Source organism: Empidonax traillii, unplaced genomic scaffold (genome assembly GCF_003031625.1).
Source record: "Empidonax traillii isolate 1590-97213 ecotype Southwest subspecies unplaced genomic scaffold, ASM303162v1 scaffold1548:size177740, whole genome shotgun sequence".
In the NCBI taxonomy this organism is placed as follows: Eukaryota; Metazoa; Chordata; class Aves; order Passeriformes; family Tyrannidae; genus Empidonax; species Empidonax traillii.
In genome coordinates, this window is record NW_020956741.1 from 103,771 (window position 1) to 117,000 (window position 13,230).

Genomic DNA, 13,230 nt, shown 5'->3' on the forward strand with positions numbered 1-13,230 from the left:
TAATCTGGCCTGATACCATCCATAACAAAGGTTGCAGGTGCACAGCACAGACAACACCAGACGAATATGACGCTGCTGACAAACTAAACCCTGTCACCACTCCTTTAGTCAGAACTGCATTACAGTTGTTATTCCAGTTTTCTGTGATGTATCCAGTGCCTGCTCTCAGAGACAAACAGGTGCCTACCCCAACTCTGCCTGTGTATGAAGTCCAATAGCTCTTGAAAGATTGCTGAAAAAGAATAACTCTCTGCTAAGTCATAACTGGCACAGCAACGTGCCATGAATGCATTTGCGTGTTGCAGACAAAATGGTCCTTCATTCATTTTGCCAGTGGAACTTGGACACTCGCTTTCTGAAGCGTGGGCCTCCTGGGAGCCTGTCCTGTTCAGCAGCTGCACACTGCTGAGACTCACCAGCAAAATTTGGAATGCCTCCAGTAGGCTGAAGCGTACAGAGAAGGAAGTGATGTTCCTGTTATGTTACCTTAAAAGAATCAGGATTCTTAATGTAAGGTTCAGCACTGCTGGCGATGTTTCCTGTAAGCACCTTTTCTATTTTTGCCACTAGTACGATCTCAGAATGAGGATTACTTATGGAGAAAAGAGCCTGGGGATGAAAGAGGAAACAGTTAGAAAGTTACAGCAACACGAAAGAAATGAAATATTGCCAGTGCTCCCTGTTTGATGGAAACAGTAACAAACTAAATTCAGAAGGGATTATTAAGGATTATTACCTCTGCATATTCAATACACCCAGAGAGAAAATAAAATCTTTGTGCTAGTGCTGAAGGCAGCTTGTCCTCATGCAGCACTTTGCAAACAGACTGACTCGAGCCGAAAAGGAGTGTGACCACATCAGCACTACCTAACCTAACTGTTCCTCTTGGACAGCACTTAAAAGCTATCCTAAATCAGTCATACCTCAGGGGAATGAAAGGGGGAAAAAAAGGTAATACACAGTGTTTCAACATACAGCTTACAACAGTGAGAACGTGGAAGCATTTTGAGATTAATGCAGCAGCTCAGTGCTGCTTTGAGTTGGCAGCGAATGGACCCAAAGAGGCAGGAAATGTGGGTGGTTTCTTCAAAGGAGACACTAACTTCTATCCAAGTTTGGATTGTGAATGGTCTTAAAGTCTACACAGGGAGTTCAGAAATCTCTATACAAGTACCACTGACACACGAAAAGAATTTTCTTGGAAGCAAGAACCACTGGAATACCTGTTTGGGGTATTTCAGCCATTCTTCTGGGAACCCTCTGACCTGTGGTTCTTCCATTTCATTTGAGTCTATATTTTCAACTGTGCCATTTTCTAATGAACACGAGGAACCTGAAATCATCTGTCTGACGAGAGGGTGGTTCAAATCCACGTGAAAATCAGCAGAGATCTTCCTGCCATCCCTGACATCATACAGTGCCACGCTCACAAAGAAAGGCTCCACCTGGAGAAAATACCAGAAACATAATACAGTGGTAACAAAGAGGATGGGGGTAAAGTCTATCTTTTAATGGGTTTCTGCAACTAGAAAAAAAAAGAACACAGGCTCACACACATCCCTGCCTAAATCAGTTTCCAAACATGTGATTTTAGGGCCTTTTAAAGATAATTTGTTAATAGGGTGCCAGAACAGGAATAGAAATCTTAGAAGCTCAAAGAATCAAAACCAAATGTATTTTTCACAGATAATTAATTATTAGAATAAATTAATAGAGCCCCAGCATTACAAGATTTGAAAAATGTAGATTCAGAGCCATTACAAAAGACGGAAGAGTGAGGGTGGGTTTTCCAGGGATCTTCAGGAAGGAGGCACAAAGATGACAAATGTAAGTAGATGAAAAATGTTTACTGGTTCAACACAAAAGCGTGGGTGTATTATTCTGTGGGAAACACATGTTCCATTTTGCTAGGAAACCAAGAGCATTAAAACCGCTCTGACAGTGCCCACTTATTCTATGGCACAGTACCAGGGAATTCAGTCCCATGGCTGAGAGTAACCTCCAAAGAACATCCATGGTTCTGACAGAATACATCAGCCTCAGAACGACATCCCCTGAGCTGTCCAGAAACCAGAATCTTAGAACTTTGGAGATAAAAAGCAATGCATAGCAGGTACAATGTTTTTATGCCTTTTCAGCCCCTGAATATTGCATGCCCTTGGTACCACGACTTTATTTAAACAGTTATTCCAGCCTGCCAAAAAAAGATATTGATCATAACATGCTGAATAGGGACTCGCTGTAGAGGTCATCTCCAAATGAAAAACAAACAAATCAACAAACAAATCAATGCCTCATATGTAATATATGAAAGTTGAGTTGCCAGGACACTCATCTCTCAAAACTTTCCTGCTTCAGAGGAGAACTAACTAAAAGCTAAAGACTGATATCTACATCTCAGTTTTCCCTGTCCTTACATCTTACAGTAAGAATAAGCAACATTTTCTGTTTTGTCCTGGTTTTAACTGGATTTTTCCACTAGATGAGGCATCCTGTCCTTTCTATTTTGCCTTCTCTCCTGTAATTTAATCTGCTTCATTCCTGGACTCTCTCTAAAATACAAAAAATCCCCAGTTCACCAGTAACTGATATTCAATTGCCTCCCTACATAAGTGTTGGCAATTTAAACTTGTTCTTCTTATAGCAATCGTTAAGAACTCTCAACAATTTTTAATTCTCCACTGAAATGTAGCTAAAAGTCTGCAATCTAAATCAAAACATCTAATGAAAAGTTAACCAGTTTTGTTATTCAATCCAAAGGGATAGTCAGGGGAGGAGGAGTGGATGCAGTATGTGTGTGTGATACAGGTTTCCTTTCCCCTTCTCTTTCCAAAATAACAAGTGCACAGAATGAGAGGGAAAAGAAAAAAAAAAAAAAAAAGAAAGAAAAATCACAGGGAAATAAGAAAAGCTTACGTTGGTTGAAGGATCATTTTCATTTTCAGTAACACAGGCCTGGAGATTCAAACTGAGGGATTTGCAAGTTATCAGGATCCTCTTAGCAGGTTTTTCTTCAAATGGTTTTATCACCAAGTTTGTCCCTGGAAACTCCTTTTTCTGAGGATTCAGTGCCTGAAATAAATTGGTCAATTTGTTATACATCGGAAAAGACATTGTATTCCAAAACTGATTAAGCTTTTTAAAGGTCTTGACAATCAGTGAAGCACCTGAAAACCTCAAGAAGTCACTGCTGGTTTTTTTTATACTACTATAGTAAATGAGAGTTATTTCTAATTTATAGATTAGGAAGCAAGCCAAAAAGATTGCCTGAGGACATAAAAAACCTCAGAGGCAGAATTAGGGATTAAAATTAGGTTTCTTCTAATTTTAGAACAAACTTTTTTTCTTGTTTACTTACTGTTTCTGAAACTTTAGCTCTTAATTTCTTCATATAAACACCCTCCTATTTTCAGACTCTTAGCATTAAATTGTAGAATGAGATTTCAGACCTCTCCCCTCCTTTACCCCTACTTATATGCCACACCACTATTTCAAGTTGATTATTTTTTAATAATACTGCTACAGTTTATTGATAACAGGTTCAAGTTTGAATATACAGCGATCCCATTGTTACTTAAGCCTTCTTTTCAACTAAAATAAAATTTTCATTTAAATTACATTCAATGCAAGAAATAATGTTCTTTGAATCCTGACACTAAACATTATGCATACCTTCACCTGTACCTTCCCCCATTTGTTTTTATATCAATTTCTGATTGTGTAGTCAAATTCCATGTAAGGAATAACAGCAAGAACACTGCCAGTCTTGGAAAAGGTTCTGATCCTGCAATATTTTCAGTTTGCTTTAATGTTTGCTTTAAGCTAATTCAGAGCTTAGCTTGACTGGACTAGATGACCTCCAGAGGTCACTGCCACTCTCAACCATTCTGCAAACAAATAAGTGTGGAGTCTGTGCAGAAATCTTTATGGACCAGAGACAGCTCCCCTCTCCCTTCAAAGCTGAAGTCCTGGGTATACCCAACTGCTTGCTGAACTACAATCCACTCTGATGGCTTAGCTAGCCCAGTTAGCTCAGACCACCTGTACTTTAAAAGCTCAAAGAATTTGAGAAAAAAAAAAGAAAAATTAAAAATCGCTTACTGCTATATCAGGATCCAAAGAGAAAAGGTTTAGACGCTCTGTATTTCGAGAAGCTTTCACTGATTCTTCTGTTTCTGTGATGTACTGTGGTGACAGACAATAAATTAGTTTTCTGCACAAGAACAGAAATCCATAGAGTTGTTAGACTTCTAAATGAACAATCAATGTTTCACTTGTAAGGACATTCCCCCTTCTGCAGCAGTTATCCCAGAGCGCCTTCAAGCACTCTTTGCTTGTGAAGGGGGAGTTTTCAGGCCATGATACTTCGAAGAAATCCCAAAATAGATTAAGTAAGTAATTCAGGTTCATGTATGCTATCCATTGGGTAAAAGGTCAGAATGGTGGATCAGTGCACCAAAATTACTTGAGAGATTTGCGAGTTGAAGAGAAAAATACCCCAACAAGAACCACAGAAAAACATTTGTGCCAGGGGAGGGCAGAAGGGGAAACAGTGAAGCATTTCCAATCTAGCTTTTCATTAAAAAGCTTCTTAGCACTGTCTACAATTATCTCATCCACATGAAGCGGTTTATGAGATCCAGAGGGCAAAATGCCTCCCCTGACAGTACAAGCACCTTTCAGTGAAGTTGTAGAAGGCAATGAGCAGTTCAGAGCTTGTTTCTTTGCCAGTCACAGAGGAAATCTTGACTCTCCAAGGACCAATCTCTTCTCAAGTGCATTTAAGATGAGCAATATTTCACAGATAACTGCAGGGACCAGACCCTGACTTCACAGGTCTAAATCAAACTTCTCTGTGAATCACCTCTGTACATCTAGTGGAGATTTTCCCGCTTAAACAAAACAATCTGCTGTTCAGAAGGAAAATTATTCCTGTCATTTGTTACATCTCTAACAATTGCAATGGGCTGTGCTATGTTTTTGAACCTTTCACAATATTGGCAGGCATTTTTCACCTAGGAAGCTCTTTCCACTAAACATGTAAAGATAAATACAATGTCTGTTACTTTTGCGAAGTCTGGGTGCAAGCTGTTCTCTGAAGAATCTGTCTCTTCCTGAGAGCAATCATAATTCACAGAAATTTCTGCAGGGTCTTGAAGAGAAGAAAAAAAAATACACAGATTATTTTATTATTCTTGCTATTACCATTGGATTTAAAAGAAAAAAAAAAAGAACCTATTCTCATGCTATTTCTTCTCATTCCTTTTAGTCTCATCAGGCTAACAAATGGAAGTGATACTAATGCTTCTGTCCTCCTCAATGCCATTTCCCACTGCTGCTTACTGTAACTTAGTCTGTGTTCAAACCTCCAAACAAGAGGCCTGACTACACTCAGTGAAACATCCAACACATTCACAACTCCAAGGGTTATGTCAACTAAAAGATTTTGGATTCCCAGTAAAGGGAGTGTTCACAGTCAGGGAGGCAGGACCTTTCCTGCTCTTTGGGAATGGGAGGGATGCAGTCTGGACTCTGTGAGCTGCAAATCTATGGATCCAGACAACAGCACTATAGAGCAAGCCCTGTGCTTTACTCAGCTCACCAGGGACTGCTCTTTTTTCACGAGGTAATTCAGCCTCATGTGAAATAAGCCATTACAGCCATTTAGGGCTCTTCTGCCAAGAAAGCATCATGCCCTTTGACAAGTTAACTCCATAGCACATTCCAGTTGCTTGTTACTAGGGTTTTTTTTTACCAGTAGAAACTTCTGTTTTCTGTTAGCCTGTGTTTTTGACCTTTTATGCACATATTTCTTCCTGTTTCATTAATATCCCCTGTGGGTGGGATTTTCAAAAGTACTTCTCTGATTCTGAAGTGCAAGACTCGTTTGCCTCCAAGTTATAAAAATGTCTCTGGCTATATGAAGAGCATCCTGTCCTTCCAAAATCAGACCTTATTATAAACATCAGGCTAAGGAGTTCAATTAGCTCTGAACTTCCCTAAGAGTCAGATGCATGTGGATTCAAAGCTTTGACTCAGCTCAGAGCACACGCAGTTCAAATCTGTATTAAGGTTTCAAGTGTTTTCAGTCTTAAGAGTTTCATCTGGGGCTCATCCAAACTGAACATGGATTTATTATGTGGAGGAATGAGTTACTGCCACAGGAAGAGTACAGTATAACAGAGCATCCAATTCTCTCTTCCACAGCGAAAGCATATTAATATGCAAACTCAAAAAAGCCAGAAATGAAAAGTCAATAAGCTTTCAGGGAAAGAGCAATATACCACAGCTGGGATTATTATTTTTCATAATACTCCAGATTTTAAAAGAAAACAAAATGTTGAAAAAAGAAATAATCCAACCACTCTCCAGCACAAAACTCTTTAAAACTGTCAGACTTCCAGGACAGTAAAACACAAAATACTAGCAAGATCACTGACAGAAAGGACTAAATTTGAAAAAGAGGTGCATATGCAAAACAGAGCCACGTTGCTCCTGCTGACTTTGTGGGGAGCAGCTTTACCTCCCCTCCAGCCTTCTGAAAATGATCTGTGGGAAGTGAGCTGACATTGTTCAGGGACTGCCAAGACTGGTATTGATTTCTGACGAAGCAGCAGGTACAGAATCCATTACAGACTCAGGCAGTTAAAATGATTCAATAACTGATATCTGAAAGTTCCATTTTTTGCATTTGATTAAAAAACCCCCCAACAATGCAAGAGACTATTTATTCTTACCAAGTTTCAGATCAGTGAGATCTGCGCTTTTCCTCTCCTGAATGGTTCCCTCTGGATTTATTTGCAGGATTTTGTTGAGAGTGAAAATCCAGTCATCCATATCCTGCTCATTTTCAGCTGCCAGCACAAAATATGTGAGGTCATTCATTTTCAACTCAAAGGCATGTTTCCTAAGCCTGTTATTCTGTTGGAACAAAAGGAAAAGAAAAAAATAAACACTAGAACTAATATAAAAAGATACTGAAAAAGGCATCCATAAGATGGATTTGTATATGGCCACTTCCTAAAAATAACATCCAAGCAAACTCCTGTGGCTTTAAAGAAAATCCAAGTAGTGCAATATTAACACAAGTTTATGTCAATTTTTTCTTGGGTCCTTGTGCATCTGTGGCCAAACAAGTATCTTCTATTTAGCCACAGAAAGGGAAGACTGGAAAATACTGCAGAAGGGAATATCTCCCAGGTGGAATAATAAGATATCTTTGAAGGCAAAGTACAGCACTGCTACACAATTCAAAGCTGTCTGGAGAGGACAGCTCTAAAGAACAAGTCTCCTACACGTTACCAGCACATCAGACTCTCAGAAAGACAAACCAAAGTAGTGCTAAGTCATGAAAACATCTGCTCTGTTGGAACAGGACTTTCCAGAAGAGACTGCAACTAGACAAATTCCTGCACATAAGAAGATTACAATGGGTATTTCCCACATCTACCTTTGTTTTAGAAGGATTTTAAAAACAACTAAGGGAACCTCAACCATTCTTTACAAAAGGTGAGGTATAGTACTAGTCAATCATTGCAGTGCTGTCCTTTTCAAGTACAGAACAAGAACACATGCCCAGTATACTGAGAATAGATTGAGTTTGGAGTTCTGTTCTGCATCACCAGATTTCACCTGCAGTAGATGGTTAATCCATTAATTTCTGTCATAAGAATCAACTGGTATTTAGTTACTGAAACAACTCAATAAAATTAAGCAAAGGGATGTGGTCTAACATAATGTGCTTCATTGTTCACATTTATCAAATCAGTGAGGCATATATCTCTCAGTCTTAAGAAAGCAGGTGCATCTTTCTCCTTGCTTAAATCTGAAAGAACACTGACACATCCTACCCCCAATGCTTCATTGAACTCTTAAAACCACTGACTATGGACATCACTGCCACTGTTTTGGATTTCAGTATTCCAGAAAACTGCCACCACTTTGCTGAAAGATCTAACCTTGGAGTGATGGTGACAAAGGAAAAAAACTAAATTAATAACTGGCCATTTCACTCAATTTTACTTTTCTTCATTAACAGTGTCAAATAACATGACAGTGGTTTCCTGTAATTCCACATATTGTAACTATTTTTCAGTACGGTCCTACATCAACAAGGTTCTGAGAAGCTTCTCAGCCAGATGGTGAGACGATAGTGATACTTTCATTTAAGAGCAACAGAGGCAAAATCTGATACTGATTAGCAGGGGAGGAGACTGAGGAACTCAAGACACTGAGAATCAAGTTCCATGAACATTTTTTTCCAGCAGTAGAGATGATTTAGAAGATTCCTACCCAATCTGTTGCTAATCACTTGCTCCAGTTCTTATATTACAGGTCGTGACCCAGATCAGGAACCAGTTAAGACTGAACTGCTTGTTCTGGAGCTACTTGGGTCAACAGAGTCAGACAAATCTTGGCTTTTCAAACCAACCTGGGACTGTGTCTGTATATATGTGTGCCTGTGTGTTATTTTTCAGTTCTGCTACTGGAAATTCTCTTAGTAGGAATTAGTTTCCCTTGTAAGTACTTTAAGGAGGTGAATCTTCTTTCTGGTTGTAAATCTTAGCTCATCAAACGCAGGGTAAAAACAGAGTTGGGTTTTGTAGCAATTCTTGGATGTTCAATATTTTTCTTGGTGCTGAAATCACTCTAATTCTCCAATCACACGTTCAAACTAATGTAAAACAAGAACTAAAATTTTACTAAAACCCATTACATATATAACATGATGCCTTGATCAAGACCTAGAAGTTGAACAAAACTACTCCGAGAATCTTAGGAGTGGTCATCTTTTAAAGATAGATCATTTGTAAAGTGGATTACGTACACCAGTTTATGCACAGACTATAAATAAAAATGCTATGTTTGAATTTATCTTCAGAAAGTACAAAGAACATTTAAAATGAACGCATTTATTGTTTATATTATGCACTTCTCCTTATAGCATGGCCAAGATCTTTAAGTCAGAGAGTGAAACACTATCAGACATTATCTAATACAGCAGTACATCTCACATGCTGAATCTTAAGAACATCAGGGCAGGAAAACTTCAATATCCACTTTTCCATCTGCACTTCAGACTTCTGGCAAGCAGATGAGCTCTACAGCAAAGTCTTTGTTTCATATCTAAGGCCAACTATTTTCTTCCTGATCAGTTAACAGGAAAAAAAAAAAAAAAAAAAAGGACCATTTTTCAGTTTGCTCCTCTATAACTCCTTCCATATGGTATGTGGACCTTGAGGTTGACCTGCAATCTTCAACACTTAATTTCAAGTTTAAAAATTTCTTCTATAAGGAAATAATACAAGATTCAAAAAGAAACTATGAATGAGCTATAAATGAAACATCAGGCTAAGTCTAATGCCTGCAGGGTCATTCTTCCAAAATAGCAGAATTGTTCTGGGAGCATTTAGTATTTTATCTGGAGATGATTTCTCTGGAGATGATTTACTACAGTTCAGATATTCAATCTCTATCAAACAGGAGCTCAAAGTCATTCATAGAGGGTTAAACGATTTATAGTGGTATTAAAACTTATTAAATTAGAACTTTCATACCACATTTTTTTCACTAAATATTCGTTTTTACCTAACTCCTCCTCCACATCATGTGGCCTCACTGTTTATGGCAGCTCTAGGCCAGTTTCTGGTTTTCAGCCCTATGATTCTAAGTTCATCACAGACTTTAATAGCTGATCATATTTAACCTAGTACCCCCTGGGCTAAGACTTGAACTTCCTGTTAGTGAAGATAGCTCATAAATTTGTGCATTCCATATTAAATGTCAATCAAAAAACAACCAGAGAAATGAGTGTCTGCTGGTGGGCAAGAGGAGAGAGCACAGCTCGACCAGTCTGGGACAGTTTGGAGGAGCACTGTAGATTTAGAAGGCAGCTGTCAAAAATTCAGGAGGAGGAGAATTACAAAGGTTTTTGGAGGTTTTTTTTCTCAGAGGTTACTCAAAAAGACTAGAAATCTTGCAGTCAAGACACAACACCAGAGCAGAATGGGCACCCACTGGGACAGCATTAAATCTGGAAGTAAAACCACACTACAGAGACTGGAGCTGAGCTGGAGCTCCAACTGAGACACCCCCCTTAAAAGAAAACACTTGCTGCCAGCAAGCAGGAGCAAGCAGTAATTTCTAAACAGGATTTCTGTATAAAAATGTCCTCTACAGCTCCTGTTACGTTTCTAAGCTCCCTATTAGGGTCTTTCAAGCCAATGGACTGGCACCAGCAATCATCACGGTCTTTCTATGTATTTATCTCCATCCTGTCCTACACCTGTTTGGAAAAAGAAACACCCTGTCGAACTACACAGGGGGAATGGTCACTGCCCACAGAGCTGGAGGCTGCAGGGACTGCGAGAGATTATTTGTTCCCAGAGCAAGTTACCAACTGATTGTTTTTCTTGCTCCAAAAGGGTTTAGGGACGAAGGAGAGACTTCACAACCAACAAAACCTTGTGTTTATCAGGCATCTTCCCCTGCATTACCTGAAAGGTTTCTTTCAAAGCAACCCTCAGATTAGCCTGCACTAGCACTGTTACCAATCTTCACTGGTTAAGTAGTAAAGAATGGAGTACAGATAAAAAAAGGAATTTCCTTATTCAGTGGCACATTGGATTAGATCAATCAATAGTCACATACTAAACAAGATAACATCTTGTTTAGAATAAAAAAAAAAAAGAGATATACTAATAGAATTAGAGGAAAGGCAGAACAAGATGGAGGAAAATCATTCAGAACTCAATCTCAGGGGCAGAAGAATTAAAAAAAAAAAAAAAAAAGGTTATGTTAGACATTTCTGGCTATTCATTTCTCCAAGCCACAACAAACAACAAGGTTCTGTCCTACCTGCTGACATTAAGACTCTCTATCATCTCCCAAAGTGATGACCTTCAAAAAGTTTCAGGATACAAAACTAATTTTCCACTTGCCCAACAGCCAGTGCTTTGTAACCTGAACCTCTTTACCCCACAGTGGGCAAGCATGGTCTTAGTAAGCACAAGATAAACTCTGACATCTAAGAAAATAATTTCAGTGAAAAGTAACATTTCACAGCATTTTTTCTCATGTGTGCCATGGATAATGAGCACATGCATGATCTGCTACCATAACTCAGCTGCGGCTTTGCAATGTGACCATCTCAGCAATTTCATCGATTTAAAGAGCAAAATCGACGGTGTTCTTGTTTCCTGAAATTGCTAATGAGGCACTATTTCATTAATGTATGTGCTCTTCTAGTTGCCTCTCAAAATGTATCCAAGACCCCCCAAAAATACAATGAAACAAACTGGTACTTACCTGTACGACTCCTGTACAAGAATCCAAGAAAATACATCCTTTTGGCTCCTTTGATATTTTTTCATCTTTATAAAAATTCATAATATACGAGCTATCCGACAACTGTGTCAGCTGGAAGTAGCGCTTTTTGAATGACTGAAGCGGTGGAGAAAAAAAAAAAAGAAAAACGAAAATTGCCGTGCTGCAAATTGTTTTCACTGATACTTTATTCACAGGGTTTAAATAATGGGCAACTCCTGACTGCACTGTTTTGCACACACCCCAATATTACTTGACTATCATTTAAAATATTGTAATCAAACACGAGATACAAACAGCTAAATGACAATGGCAAACAAGCGTGCCTCTGTGGGGGACATAAATCCAAAATAAGGAAAGAAAAATGCTGTCTCCTTACCCGGACAGTAATGCTATTGTTTACAGTGCTGTTGAAATTCCCTTTATAAAGCCATCCAGACTTGTAAACTCCGGCTGCTAATCCTCCTCCTCCTCCTCCACCACCCCCTTTTGAAGATGAGTGGGATGTTGTATCCTGTATGGAAGAAATGATTAATATTGCATGGACTTGCCTTCTGAATTCTAAGATGAAAGACAACTGTAATGTGTGAATATCTGCTTGACAACAAATCACCCTCTCATTCATTTTAAAATAAGATGTTATTAATATGCCTCCCATGCACAGGACGAAATAAGAGACAAAGCTGTTCCATTAATTTCAGAGTTATTTAAAATATGAAATATTTTATAGAAGATAATGGGCCTCAATTATCATTCTTCATTTGATATTAAAACAATAATTAACTCTTTCCCAGGGAAAAAAACCCCAAACCACCAAAAAAGAGAATACATACTTCATCCTTATCCACATCTTCATGATCGATTTCAAAGGAATGTGATGGCAGTTTCTCTGGTCTACATTCACTTCTGGAAGGGGAAAATGATTATAAAATCTAATTACAAATAATTGCATACCACCTATTTGAGGGAGGTAACCATCTCGAGCCCCCATGGCAATGTCGGTACACCTATTGATGTGATCCTACTGTCTCCTTTAAAAAATCACTAGTTTTAAAATACAGCTTCTTTCTTTAGCCTCATCTATCTTTTTTTTTTTTCCCAAAAACTATGAAGTTGCAACTGTTCTAAACAAATGATGAAATACCACTTCCTGTTCTTTTCACTGCTTTTCCACCACAATGGGCAACAAATCCAAAACAACTTCCAAAGAGCTATCCCATTTTAAGGCTGTCAAATGAATGGGACTGAAGTCTTCAATAGCTTTTTCTGAGCAAAAGGAACATTAGAATTTTCATCTTAAAGCTTCTACATAGCTTCATAATTTCAAGATATTTTTTACGATTCAGTATGATGAACAAAACCTTAAAGTATTTTTTAACAATACAGAGATGTCTTTTCAACGTGATGCCATTTAAAATTTGTAGACTCAAACCCACAACTGAATACACAAAAGCAAAGCACTTAAGCATTTGCTTAATTTTAAGCACATGACTAATTGTAATTATGCCCAGAGTTACTTCCCATGCTGCAAAATTAAACCTCAAGTGAGAGCCAAATACACATGATAGATTCAAAGTTATTTTTAAATGGAGGAAAAATAGATTTTTCTGTGGTCTGAGAAATTTCAACACTGTTCTCAAATTCTCTCATATTTGAAATCTTCAGCTATCATGTGAAAACCTATAAAGGTTGTCATGCTAAAAGCCATCATTTATCAGGAAGACTGACTTTTCCAGAATAAAATAAAATAATAATAATAATAATAATTTAAAAAATTGGGTAACTTTGACCCTTTTCCTTTTCAATTATTTCATACTTCAGTTACAGATTAGGAAGATCAGAGTTATGAGCAATATCTGTGTCATCTTCACTTTCCCCATTTCAAAGTCAGTGTTCTCATGATGT

General features: G+C 38.2%; 1 protein-coding gene across 10 annotated transcripts in view; it reads right to left on the reverse strand.

Annotated features, from left to right (window-relative positions):
* DOCK10 (dedicator of cytokinesis 10) overlaps positions 1 to 13,230 on the reverse strand; it is a 118,273-nt gene that overhangs the window by 56,446 nt on the left and 48,597 nt on the right. For all 10 annotated transcript variants that reach the window (XM_027907808.1, XM_027907811.1, XM_027907810.1 and 7 more), the window contains exons 5-13: positions 12,159 to 12,231; positions 11,705 to 11,839; positions 11,308 to 11,442; positions 6,738 to 6,921; positions 5,067 to 5,152; positions 4,102 to 4,185; positions 2,917 to 3,072; positions 1,224 to 1,445; positions 487 to 609 (exon numbers count right to left, since the gene is read on the reverse strand). In XM_027907808.1, the coding sequence (XP_027763609.1) occupies positions 487 to 609; positions 1,224 to 1,445; positions 2,917 to 3,072; positions 4,102 to 4,185; positions 5,067 to 5,152; positions 6,738 to 6,921; positions 11,308 to 11,442; positions 11,705 to 11,839; positions 12,159 to 12,231 (1,198 nt within the window). The remainder of the gene's footprint in view (positions 1 to 486; positions 610 to 1,223; positions 1,446 to 2,916; positions 3,073 to 4,101; positions 4,186 to 5,066; positions 5,153 to 6,737; positions 6,922 to 11,307; positions 11,443 to 11,704; positions 11,840 to 12,158; positions 12,232 to 13,230) is intronic.